Source organism: Channa argus, chromosome 15, assembly GCF_033026475.1.
Source record: "Channa argus isolate prfri chromosome 15, Channa argus male v1.0, whole genome shotgun sequence".
Classification (NCBI taxonomy): Eukaryota; Metazoa; Chordata; class Actinopteri; order Anabantiformes; family Channidae; genus Channa; species Channa argus.
The window spans coordinates 14,224,207-14,238,349 of record NC_090211.1 but is presented as its reverse complement, the minus strand read 5'-3'; the positions used below and the strand labels follow the sequence as shown (position 1 = coordinate 14,238,349).

Here is a 14,143-nt window from a genome sequence, read left to right as displayed (position 1 = left end):
ATCAGAAATGATTGTCGAAACCACAGTGAGTATAACAACTTCTAATGCAAGCCTGTAAAAATTGAATTAAACTTTACTCTAATGTGTTTATGTACACGAAAGTTTTCAGCTACAGTACGTTGCTTAGCTCCAATCTGATGAAAGCAAGGCAGCTAAAAATGCAGATATACATGTACAATATTGGATAGGTGCTTTATTAAGTTAATGTACTCTTACGAATAAAAAAGAACCATGGCCAAGTCTTTGCTCTTGACAAGCAGCAGCCAACAAGTGTTTGAAATCATTATTGTTGTTGTTGTTGTTGTTGTTGTTGTTGTTTTTATTACTATTATTTAATTATTGTTTTTACAGCACTTTATGGGTTTATTTATTGTTGCCATTACATGACGTAGTTTCTTCTGCCATTTATTCCAAACAGAATTGTTTGTTAATCAACATCTAATTTGTAATACAAATGAAATGGACTATATAAACCATAGATACATCAGAATAAATAATTAATTTTACCCCAAACTGCATGAACACATCTCTGAAAGTGATTCAACAAACCAAAACATACTCAAAATTTATTTCAGCCATGCTAGTTTTAAATTGATTTTGACCTAATTTCTATCCATGACACACCCAAACAAAAAAAATAATAATAATAAAAAAAAAAACAGAAACAATGCAGCCAACCAGAGTCTGTGCTCATCCTTCCATAGTAAATTAGTTTATAGATGGTGAAATTAGAAAGGTTGCATTTTTGCTGGATGTAGTCAGCATTGTGAATAGATTGTTATCTTTCTTACTACATAAGTACTTTGCGGATCAGCTTTTCAGGGATTGATATATGTGCAGAATTCAACATCACAGTGGTGCTGGCATGAGCACAGTCAAACATCATGTCCAGTTAGTTAGCTGTCAGCTGTGTCTCTCTCTGCCTGATCAGCAGAATCAGGGCCTAAGCCACCTCCCTACAGGTCTGAGCAAACAGAACCATGCTCTCAAGTGCTCTGCTGTCTGAGTGAGATATACTGAATGTCGTTTGGAAGGTAGCACACGTGGCTGCGACAAGGGCCTGAGGGCAGACAAGATTAAAGAGTTTTACACAAAGAAAGCGAGAAAGAAAGAGGTTTTTATGGAGGGAAAGAACTCATGTGTCACTGAGCTTGTGGAAAGCGAGGGATCACAAATGAGAATCTTAAAGCCTGCTTAGAGCTTCCACCCATCAGGTAGAGGGCACTCTATGAAAGGGCAAATTAATTATAAAAATATCCAATAATGGCTGCCCTGTTGGTGCTAAATGCCTCTTGAATCAGATGCAGAGACACAGAAGGAAAAGTGGGAAGGGGTGAGGCTGGTGGGAAGCGTGTGGAGCCACTCGCTCTTCTACAAGCAAACGAATGAGTTGTGGGGCACAGAGGGAGGGGAGCATTACGATTAAGTGTTAAATAAAATATGGCCAGCTGACGTGAATTGATCACACAGAAATGTGGGACAGAGGAAGGTGATTCTTCAAGAGTAGATGGCATAGCTGTGAAAGACCCCCACAGGGGTAGTGCCTGCCGTCTCTGTAGTACTTAAGACAACATCATCATTGATCCTTGTCACATAAACTCGATTACATGCAATCTTCTGCTGCTGTGATACAGGTGTGATTGTGTCATGTGTGGGTTAATGTTTGCACTTGGATTTGGGACAACAGATACTGTATTTGTAATGTGTACCAATATTGTGCTGTTACTCTTTAAAACCAAACCAGGTCAAGCGTTGGTTTTTACGCATTGTTAGGTACAGTATGTAGATGGGTCAAACCTCCACATGACCTCATTACTTCCTCCTGGTGATATATGAGTGGGAGGTCAGCGGTGGGAAAACTCTCTGCAGATCATTAGTGCATGTGAGTACATGAGCGAATGTATGTGTATGTGTGTATTTGTTATTAAGCCATTATATCATCATTACATGCATTGTCTGGGGACCTCACAGTGTCAGATCATCACTGAACTGTATAATCACATATAGACATGCACAAACATGCAAAACCAAAGTGTTATTGCTTTAAATGACACAGAACTGTTTGTATATTTGCATGTGTGCCAAGTTGAGATTTATTCTTTGTAGCTAAACACAGAAAAGTGGTTTTGATGCGTTTTTTTCTCAGGTTTCTCATTACATATGAGAATTACAAATTTTTTGGAATATTTGATTGTCACACCTTAATAATAACATATATACGGTATGTATATAAACTGCGTATCCAGCAGAGCAAGACTAGTTCACAAAGCATGTTTTCCAAACAATATAAGTAATCAAAAGTGTTGCCTGAGGTTTTCCATTAGAATATTTTATGACAGTAATAATTATTTTATGATACCAAGTTATATAAAATGTAATTTAAAAAATGACTTCTGTTTTGTATCAACAACATCTATCAACATTTGCCCTTTTCCCGATTATTTATCGTTCTGTCTTGACTATATTGTAGGCGTGACAAAGAACATAACGGGGGTATTCATATCTCTGTATGATCCTAACATTATCAGCTTTCTTCTGTGTCTTTGATGCCTCTCACCACAGTTAATGTTTGTAGCACATTTTATTAACTTGAGCCTTTTAATTATGGTGGCCCGACCACATTTTGTAAAACAATATTTGTTTTAATTCTGTTTTTCGAAACTTTTAGTGTAGACTTTAAACCTACACCAAGAGAGATTATGTCAGTTTGAATCAGGATATAGACAGAGAAGAGGATACACCTGCACTAATGCAGTATCATGTGGATTCTAAATATGATTCGCACGTAGCTACAAACGTATCATATTGCAGCCTGATGTTTGCGTGGAACATGTAAATCGCTTGCTCTTGTCTGACGCTTATATACTGTAGCAATGTAAGCTAATGAACTGTGGGATTGAAAAAAGAGGAAAAGAGTCATTGTGTCTCCACTCAAGTGTTTGGTGCTGTACTTTTACAACAATGTTAGAGGACACAATGGACATGACTAACACACATTGAGATATATCAGGACCAATTACGAAATATTTTCACACACTCTTCCTACGTTGACCCTGTTAACTCAACAGACTGTAACTTAAAAAAAACATGCAAACAGACAAAGCACGAGCAATTTAGGAAAACAGTTCTACCAAATTGAAAACAACACTGAAATATGAATACTGTGTTTTCAGTATTTGTAGCATTTTTTTCAATTGCTGCACCTGTGTTATCCAATTTGTTAATATGTTTTTTTCATTTGCTCGTGGTGTGTCCGGTTCAATGTGGTGCAGTGGTACTGAGTAAAATGCTGACGCCAAGATGCTAAAATGCACGTGTTAAGGCTATAATCTTCATAATGTTTACATTGTTTTACTTTGCTAACATTTGATAATTAGCTCAAAACACAAGGTTCAGCTGCAGCTGATGGGGATGCCTTTAGATATTCAAATATTTGGTCATCAAACAACTGGGTTACTTTACAATTTGACCTAAAAGGAACAAGCAAAATTACAATCCAGTAAATATATGTTCTTAATTTAACGGCAATCCATCCCATATTCATATATTTCAGTGTGAACTAAAGTGCTAACATTAATGCCATGCTGCTACCATAGTTAAACAAATGATGAAAAGCAGAGGAAGAGAATAATCATGTAGGGAGAAATGGGGATTTCATTGGCAGTCTGTTACATCCATCATAAAGTATCACGTAGCATTAATTATGTATGATGTCTGAGCTGTTTGTTTAGTGTGCCTGAAAAAGTGGACCCAGGATTTGAAGAAGATTGGGTCAGCAAGTGCACATGTGAGTGGTAATGCTGCTTATTTTCCATGCTCCTTTTCAATTTAGGGCCAGTACTCAAAGAATAATGAGAGGAGTGGGAGGAAATGGGAGCAAACGTGAGGGAGAAAGGGGGAGAGACAATAACAATGGGATGTTGAATAAAACATAACTGAGGGAAAGAGATGGATGGATGATTGGTGGCGGTTTCCACTGCTGCTGTTTGCGGGCCAGTAAATCCACTACTGAACACACCTGAATGGTCACGTGCATCAACCAGCACATGTGTGAACATATGCACGTGCTCGACAATAATTCTTGATGTCATCTTAAATGAAACAATCACGAGGGAAATCACCATAATCTTAATATTTACACATCTAGCCACAGCTCTGCAGGCTGGGGCAGGCTCTCTGTTCCCGCTCTCCTCACCCCTGGGTGGGTCTCCCTGGACTGGGCAGTCCAGCTCCTGCCCCTGTCCAGCACCAGACCCAGCTGGTTTGAGCAGGCTCTTCTAATACCTCAGTTATTAGACTTGGGAAATGAAGACATTTAACACAGCTACAGCTGAGACTAAAGCCCCACGGCCCTGTCTGCAAATTACATTGCTCTCACAAACAATCCCATTGAAATAAGGCCACTGAGGAGGACTTGGGTTGTGGAAAGCACAACCTCGATGACCTACTTCAGGCAGTTTTTATCACAGCCTGTGTGTTCATCAGTACCAAGAATAACAAATAACTAAGTCTGACATTTAATATGCAACATCTCTAAATACTGGCTCATAACTCCTTCTCTCAGTGAACTAAATGTTTTACAAGTCCTCGAGCTGAGATCTTTTTTTTTTTTTTTTGCTAGGATTTAATACTTCACAGCATCTCTGCTCTCTTTTTCTCACCAGTTTTCACGTGTCCACTTTGATTTTCTCTTTAACGGCTTTGGGTGAATTGTGCAGAGCCCTGATCTGGCTGTTGGCCATTTGCTGTTGTCTGTCTAATGTTTGCTTGTTTGTAGTTAGGCTTCTCCAAATGACCACAGCAGATGTCCTCCAGCTTAGTTTGATCAAGTGTGGACATCAGGTTCTTACTTCCTCAGGGAAAAAGCAGTGATGGTCCTAAACACTTTTTTCACGTGCATATGGGGTTGTGTCTGTATGTATAATTTACCATTAGTTTTATCCACTTCTGAATATTTTCCTGCTCCAAAACAAGAAACCGATGGCTCCCAATGTGTTTTTTTCTCGCCACTCCTCATCGCTGGTTGTGAGTAGCTCAACCAAAAATATACCCGTCTCTGACTGTTTTATCAGAAAGTAATATTGTAATAACATGTAACAACAATAATAATACAACTTTGTGTAACAGATATATGTATATTAATTGCCTTCTCCATTTAATCAGCCCACAACCCTGAAGTTTATCATGGGAACATTTTCCTGTCCAGGTCCAAAGACAGAGAGCTGAGAAAAACACCAAGGTGGTTAAAATAATGCTATTATTAAACCCCAGTGTAATTTATAGGAATACTGAGGTATTTTACATTCATATTTTACATTTACATTTAGTCATTTAGCAGACGCTTTTATTCAAAGCCAGTTACAAGTGAGGTACAACGCAAGAAAACATTCTGACTAGTCTCAAGAGCATATCTCATGTTCCATATCCATATTAACTTTTCGGTTCTTTTAATTTCATCCTCTTTTTTTACATTAATTTTAGTTTAGTTTAGTTTTGTGCAGTGTGTTTTATTTAACTATGCAGTTTATCTATGATGTGGAATAAGTGCTTATTATCGTATGCTACACCATCAGTATACACAGATCAACCACAACATTAACACGGGTGGTCTTAATGATGTCATGGAGGACAAAGAGCATGTGCAGCTATTCAGCCCCGTACACACTAAAATGTGATACACTGTGTGCAGGGGTGTAAGAAGTACACAAACTCAGTACTCAAGTAAAAGTGCAAGTATTGGCCTAACTCTAACTCTCTACACTGTCCGTACCACTTCAAATCATTTACTCAAGTACTATTGCTCAACAGATTATCTAGATTTTACTTCAAGTTAAAAAGTAAAAGTACCCCACTAAAAAAACACTGTAAACAACATTGATTATGGAAAAACATGTTAATTAAAAAATAAATTAAAATAAAGGTCAAAGATCACTGTGGGTGAAGTTGGGGCTGATGTTAACCACAGGTGGTTAATTCATAATGATACATCAGCATTTATTTGTTCATAATATTTTTATTGGAAAGCAAATACTATTTTTATACTAAAATCAGCAGGTGGTATTAATATTGTGGTTGATATAAGTGTACAATCTGTGACACAGTGTGGGACACTCAGTGTGTCTGCTCCTGCCGCCCAACACACCGTACTGCACTGTGACAGCAACGTCTGTCCTGCAGCGCCCTCTAACGGTTCGTGTTTGTCATTACACCTAGTGCAAGCAGTAAACAGCGAGTGTGTGAAGTGGGCAAGCTCAGGATGTAGTTGTCATCCGTTATTTTGGAAAGACAGCCCCGATCCGTGCAGGGTTTTTAGGACTAGCAGAGACAGGGACCGGGCCTTGCAGGGACATTTGATTCAATCCGGAGCGGTAGGTACCAGACCATCACAGCTGCTGTTGTCTGCGAGGAGTCTCAGCAATTTGTGTTATTTCACACCGTCACTCAGACCCATGTTGATCTGCTCATCAGACGCGCCCTAAAAAACAGTGACGGACTTGTTTTATTTCTAATGTTCTGGACGTTTTACACTGTAGCAAAAAAGATCTTGTTCATTACAGGATTGTAAAAGCGTCTGCTGCTACAGCTGATCTGGATCCATCTTTGTTTTGTAAGACGAGATGAGCTAATGCTATCTGCGTGGTACGATGGGCAAAAGAGGCGCAGTCTCACTTCTAACATAAGCAAAATGCAGCCTGCCTACACACAAAACATGTACCAGATTATTTAAGAGCCAGATTGTGTTTCTTTACAGGGTGAAAACAAATATCAGGCTACTGCAGCTACAGTGAAGAGGAAACTGCACAATCACTGCTGGAACCACATAAGGAGGTAATTTACCATCCGCTTTCTAATATTTTTGTTTACATAACACAAAACGCGCTGATAATGATGACCGACCTTATTAGAAGGTATGAACCTCCTTACTTCAAAATACTGTAATGAAAACGCTTTTCCCATCAAAACACGTAGCCATGAACTGCGTTGTTTACTGAGTTGCTGAATTGCCATGCCCTATTTTAAGTTTAGCGTACATTCAAAAAGCAGTTTAATATAGTCATAGTAAATACTAAGTTTTAAATGGTTATAATAACTAACAAATTAAAGATTAATAAATTTTAGAGCTTCTTAAATAGCCTATTTTCTTCAATCTGGCAACCCAAGTGTTATTCCTATTAATGGGTTAAAAATGTATCTACAATATTACCCAGTAACAGTGCAACATTAGATTTCTTTGGGAGTGGAAGGTTTGAACTAACATCCAAACAGAACTTGTGTATTTTGTTTATGTATCATTTTTATAAGTATTCACTAGAACATCCAAATTGACAAGCTAAATGATTAAACTGATCTCTTATCCAAGTATGGGATGAGAAAAAATAAAAGAAACGTAGAATTGACCATAGCATTGTATGTGTTTATATAGGCATTTTTATCAGTCAAAACTGTGTTTCTTTCCTGCTGTGACACGCAATGTGTGCTGTGAAAATAATCTTTAATAATCTTCTAATCTGATAAATCAGTAAAACACTTTCTCTTGCATCTACTAAAGGAGTACTTGTCCATATATATATATATATATATATATATATAGTACCCAGACTTTCTGCTGATGAATGCAGTCAATAAATTTAAATGAACCTTGGTTACTTAGATAAAGACACAACACACACACGCACACACGCACACACACATACTGTTCACCACTTCTCAAGCAACGAAATGACCCTTCAGAATTTTATGACATTGTGGAAATATGTAAGAAGATACAGAGATACCTGCAGTCTGTTAAACAAGCAGCACAGTTGTATTGATGCATCCTCTCTACAGAGGCCCCCTAAATGATCAGGTTTGTGAATTTCATAAATAATCAGTGAGCCAGCTACTTCCAAGAAGATGCACAATCACATCAAGTGCCCTATAAGATCTTCTTGTTCATTATAGTTAGCAGATGTTTTAATTTTTTAAATTAAGTGTTTCTCATGTGATCATAATTCATTCATATTGTAAATTTGGACATTAACCAACAATGCCTCGCGTCCTTCCATACCTCACTGTGTTGTTACCAGGAATACGCGTTGATCCCAGCTGCGCCTTCAACTTAACACCGATCTGGGTCAAGCTCCAGTTTTACCATGTGCTCCTCAACAACATCTGTCACGCTGCTGTGTTTGCTGGTGGGCGTTGTGGCCGCGATTCAGGCGCCACAGACAGGTGAGACTGCAGAGCTTAAAAAAAAGAAAAAAAAAATAGATTCAGGGAGTTTTGTTTATTAGTTTTCGTTAATAAAGTGCTGCATAATTGGGCAGGTTTTATTAGTTTATCTGCTGTAGTTTTATTTGTTTATTTTTGTCAAAGAAAGCCCATTCATATTGAATATCTGATAGTAAAGGCTGTGATTTTTAAATTTATCTTAATATTTTAATGGCAGTTTATAATTATATGTATTATCATTAAATGAAGAATATTTTTATTGTCAGGTAATATGATTTTCCTGATTCATTCCTTTATTCATTAACTAAAATATGCTAAAAACAAAATCTCAAGGTAAAAACATTTTTAATTTAAATAGTTTTAGGGATTTATTTACCCTTTTTAATCTAAATAGTTGCAGTTGTTTTAGTGATTGACTAATAAATTATTAAAGTCTCTAAAAAAGTATTTTTCGTCCTTCACAAGCTACAACAAAATTGCATCTGAGGAGAAGCTTTCATTTTCCAGTGATATTAACCAAAATCTGGAAAAAACAAAATCAAAAAAATTACCAAACAAATGCTGCGCTACTGTTTTACAAACTCTCAAAACTGTACAACTGTTTCCCCTTTTATAGTCTTTGTGGACAAACAGCAGGCCCATTCAGTGATCACCCGTCAGAAGAGGAATGTGCCTTCCAGCCTGGAGAAGGTTTGCATGGAGAGGGTGTGCACCTACGAGGAGGCCAGAAAGTTCTTCCAGGACTCATATCGAACAGTGAGTTCCAAGATTTTATTGTGGAGCTCAGCCTTTGCTTGTTTATTACCTCAAAGTGTCTGCGACTAAGTGTGTGACAGTGAAAGACATTTTGCAGCTTTAATTAACCATTTATTATGTGTATTTCCTCTTGCAGGATATCTTCTGGTCTGTTTATATTGGTAAGTGCTGTGTTACAATGATTTCCCACCACTGCTCAACCTTCAGCAGAACATTACAACCACTCATAGACTTACTGTCTGTATTCAGATGGAGACCAGTGTGCGGAAAATCCTTGCAAAAATGGAGCCATGTGTTCCGACAGCGTGGGAGGCTACGACTGTGTCTGCAAGTCGGGCTTCACAGGGGTCCACTGTGAAAATGGTAAAGTAAAGAGGTGTCACTAAGTTTTTTTGTTTTTTTCCTTATCATCCGGTGTGTGAGTAGTGCCCCCTCCTCTTTTTCCATCCTGCAGACCAGACTTTGTGCCCCTTGGAAAATAACAAAGGCTGCTCCCAGTTCTGTAAACCAGGCTACTCATCCTACGAGTGCTCCTGCGCCCGTGGATGGAAGCTCAGCAGCCGCGACAGGAATAAGTGTGAGCCTGCAGGTGTGTCTGTTTTGTTGTTTTTCAGTGTCAAGAGAGAGGGAGAAATATTCCTAAGGAGAGAAAACGAATCCTAACTGTATCACATTCTTCTCTCAGTGACTTTTCCCTGCGGTAAGTTGAACAATCTGAGACAGTGGGAGGACAAACAATCCAGCAACATCCGCAGCAACTATGAGGGACTTCCCTGCATGTCTTCAGATTGTCCCTGGCAGGTAGGAACATACTCTCACTCACGCTGTGACACAGTGCAGCTTCGTGTACAGGTGTCACTGATACGATTTCAGTTTTTACTGTAACCCCTCAGCAGTGATGCAGGGACTTGGTGCTTCTTAACTACCTGACACATGGTGTTGTTTGCAGGCTCTCCTGAAGAGTTCAGAGTCGGCAGGTTTCTGTAGCGGAGTCATTCTGAAGGAGAACCTGGTCTTGACTTCAGCTAAGTGTGCAGACAAATACCCCTCCTTCAATGTGGCCGTTGGTGAGACAAAACACATGTCACACAACTGTAACTGATTCTGGATCTAACATTTTGTTATGCTGTTGATTCACATGCTTATTAATTTTTTAGTTAATCTTTTTTTTTTTTTGTCCATCAAAGCTCAGAAAATTCAGAAAACAAATTTGACAACTTCAAATGTTTGATCCAATATAATTTCCAAATCTAACTAAATAAATATTTTGATATTAATGACTTCATCATCAGCAAACCTGAATGTCCTTGTATCTTCTCAGGCAAGCGTAGGACTGACAATGAAGATGGAGAGCAGACGCTTTACGTAAAAGTAATTCATTTCCACCCACGCTACATGGAGGATCGTCCTGAGAATGACCTGGCTGTGATTGAGCTCCGGGACAAAATCATCCTAAAAAGAAATGTAATTCCTGCTTGTCTGCCAGAAAGAGACTTTGCTGAAAGCATCCTGATGACAGGGGAGTTTCCCGCCGTGGTCACAGGCTGGAAAGAACCTAAGGAGGTGTCTGCTTTCCAGGGCCCACTCACCCTTAACTCTCTGGCATACAGCCGGCTGCCCGAGTGTTTGGAGACTCACCCCGACAGCATGACCAATAAAATGGGCTGCACCTCCCCTCGCGCCAATGCTGACTGCATCATGAGCTCTGGCAGCCCTCTGCTCACCCTGTACAGGGAAGTGTTCTTCCTCACCGGGGTGGTGAGCCAGCCACCAGGGGCTGACTGCACCAAAGGCTACATATTTCAGAAAGTGTCCCGCCACCTCGGCTGGCTGCAGACTTTCATGGGGTCCCGTTAAGTATGAGAACACAGATGTTACTGATTATAGATTCAGGATAACACATGTAAATAATGCAAAAATCTGGAAATTCAATTTCAGTTTAGTTTATTTAGTCCAAAATATATGTTTATATCTGTCTACACTTAACACATATACATTTATCATTTCTAATGGCTAAAGCTGATGCGTGAAGGTTGTAGCCATTAGCTTATTTTACCTGAACTTCTAAATTAGATGAACATTTTCATCATGTACCTCTAGCTCAGACTTTTCAATTGTTTGCATTTCGGCCCTCTAGCCTGTGGATCTTAGCAACTATATGCCGGGTCATTTACTTCCAGTTGTTGCCCCATTTCTCCGTGTGGAGCTCCTCATTTATCCACAAGGTGGCTCTCTCTGTTAACATACATTAAGAACCACTCACTAAATGTTACCTATATGTTAGCCAGCCACAGGGACCAATATATCGGCATGAGATGCAGTGAATTATTTAATGTGCTTTGCGATGTGGACATACATTTTAGTAACTTTTAAGTAATGTAATTATCAGTGACTACTGTACTCGATGACATGCACCTTTTAACGTTCCTGATAATAACTCTGCTGTGAATGTAATAAACCATAACACAACATTGTGATGTAAGCACTGTCATGGTTTTAGGAACACTACTGCAATTTATCAGGAACATCACGAAATACCATTAGAAAATATTAGGATCTAAGCTGCCGCTTCACTGCTAGAAGGTCCCTAGTTCGAATCCCTGGCTGACTGTGTCCTTTCTCTTTGCAGTTCACATGTTCCCCCTGTACCTGTCTGGGTTTCCTCCAGGTACTTTGGTTTCCTCCCACAGTCCACAGACATGCATCTTAAAATGCAACAAACAGAAACTAACATTGAACAGACAGCTCAGAGTGCGACAAATGAATAAAACAAACTACTAAAAGGATAAAACATTACCTACATAGGGCTGGTTTCAGCCAGAGATCACAATGAATAAACCGTTTGAAGGTTTTGTGACATGATTTAAATAGGAATTAAAATGTTGTTTTTCGCTTTGTAGAACAGACTCACAGAGATGGTGTCTGGAGTCCACAAAGAAAATGTCTGAGATTGATATACATGACAGTGCTATAAACCAGTGAAAATGACAGTTTGCTAAGATGCTGTTGTTTTGAAAATCCATATAACAGTGGTTGACCTATTTGATTGTGGACTAAAGTGGTGGATGACCAGCAAACAGATCCCCTGACATAGCAAACCCTAAAGTCATGCTGCACCCATGAGTAAAAAAAAAGTTTTAAAATGTTCAAAAATGAAGGTTAACAAGAAAGTTTTGAAGTAATTGATCAGAGTTTGGTTTGTCATGATGGTTAAATTCTGTCTATGCCAGTCAGGTTGTTTTTCTGCTAACGTAAGTGAAATGACTGCAGTCATGCATAGACAACACTAGCTTGCCTTCACTATCACATACCCCCTGTGTTGTCTGACAAATTTTCCCACAGACACTCGCCCTCTGCAGTCTTCTCACAGCCTCTCTGGTGAATGAGGCCAGGACAATGTCATGCACGACGAGGAAAGGAGAGGCAGAAGAAAAGGCAAGTGAGAGAGAGAAAGTGAGAGACGCCACACAACAAAAAAACCTGGCCTGCCACATTTGATCGGGAGCTTGAAAAGGACAGCTCTAAAAGCTGGGGCCCACGTTGCCTGTTGCCATGGTACTCACCAAGGAGATGCCTCCTTGCTCCCAAAAATGGCTCCGCAGCTTCGCTGGGCCGTCCAGTGGAGAATAATTTGACTGAAGCTCCTTCCGTCCTGAGTAGTCCTGTTCTCTGGTCCTGCCAGCTCCATTTATATGCTTAAGTTTACATACACAACCGGACTTCGAGAAAATGTTCATATATGTTGAGCTAATGAGACTGGCTGTATTTAGGTCCTTTTCGATGCAACTTTAAAATGTGAAATATATTGTGTCAAGCTTCAGGTCTGAGTAAATAGGGAGACATGACATGAATACTGAGAGGGCAAAAACAGTGGGAGCAGCCAAAAAGGAGCCGATTGAGAGCCCGTGTTTGACAAGCTGCAAAAGCAAAGAGCTGGAATGGAAAATGGCTTATAGATGAAGAGCAGACAGACTCTGAGACTTGGGATTTGTGACGTTGACACAGTAGAGAAATCAATTACTATGTGGAGGGATTGATGGACCTTTGGTATATTAGATTAGAGGAGACATGAATGAAAAGGCCTCTAAAAGAAACATTAGCAAGGCCATTAATGACAAAAGTGAATGCACTCAGTGCTTTCACTCCGCACAAATCAAATGTTATTATTGACAGAAACAAGATTGCAGTAAAGGGTTTTTATAGTTGATTTTTACAGTGCGTGTGGATACATCTGTTCAGTGTCCTACTGAGTCAGTAATCCTTCACTTTCCCCAAACACCCCCAAACATTGCTGCAAAGTGTGACCTCAAATCCTCCCTACACTGTGTGCATGGTTGTATGAATAAATAGCACATATATGGTTATGGGTCTTGTGGGTCTGGGGGTTGCGACGTGAAATAACAGACTTTAGGAAGGATTATTTGTCTGTGTGTCGTCTGATGCCACACAGGGGGTTACATCTGATTTGTGGGCAAATCTGCTATGTGTGTAATGACCACTGTGATATCTGTGAAGGCGTGCCTATGATCTTGTCCAGTAATACCACAAATCCATGTCCCCAATCTTTTCTGCCTTCTCTATTCCACCAACGTGGGGTTCTGCAGTCAGACCTAATGGCAAAGCTTTCCCTCTACACCCCACTCTACCCCACCCTGCCCCATGCCAGACAGAGCAGCTTCCCCTTGGATGGGTAATTGTGCAGAAGGGTGGAGGTAACACAGGACCTCGAGAGGTTAAGGCCAGGGCTGGGAAGATGTGTCTGAACTAGAAAGAAAGAGACAGGTTGTAGACTTTTATATAACTCTATAGTCTAATTTACTTTGGTATTAGCTGTTGTACAAGAATCTGTCACCACAGCAGGTCAGGGAGAGGCTACACAGTGGTGCTTTGAGCTACATGCAGTCATTAACGAGCTAACCTTCCTATATTAGCACATACAGTATAAAATCCATGTTTACCATCTTTGCATGCTATCTAGCAGCAGAGGAGAAAAAACATTCACAACAGCCTCCAACATGCAATTCTGGGAATCAGGATATCATGGATTTCCAAATTGGTGATAAAAACTTTACAATTTTCAAACAAATAAGTGGTAACATGGTTGCACTTTAAAAAATTAAATACAATGTGATGATCATGTTATATGAAATGAAGTATAAAGTGAACAAACCACCAG

The 14,143-nt window shown here is 39.5% G+C and overlaps 1 protein-coding gene across 2 annotated transcripts; it reads left to right on the top strand.

Annotated features, from left to right (window-relative positions):
- The first annotated feature begins 6,210 nt into the window (after positions 1-6,210).
- Positions 6,211-11,438, top strand: proza (protein Z, vitamin K-dependent plasma glycoprotein a). Of its 2 annotated transcripts, none has more exons than XM_067478136.1 (10): positions 6,211-6,368; positions 6,752-6,828; positions 8,067-8,211; positions 8,828-8,967; positions 9,104-9,128; positions 9,217-9,330; positions 9,422-9,556; positions 9,653-9,768; positions 9,917-10,034; positions 10,289-11,438. In XM_067478136.1, the coding sequence occupies exons 3-10, from the start codon at positions 8,133-8,135 to the stop codon at positions 10,822-10,824; spliced, it is 1,263 nt and encodes a 420-aa protein (XP_067334237.1). In that variant the 5' UTR covers positions 6,211-6,368; positions 6,752-6,828; positions 8,067-8,132; the 3' UTR covers positions 10,825-11,438. The 2 variants fall into 2 exon arrangements, with proteins under 2 accessions (XP_067334237.1, XP_067334238.1); XM_067478137.1 differs by lacking the exon at positions 6,211-6,368 and adding an exon at positions 6,430-6,639.
- Positions 11,439-14,143: the final 2,705 nt, after the last annotated feature.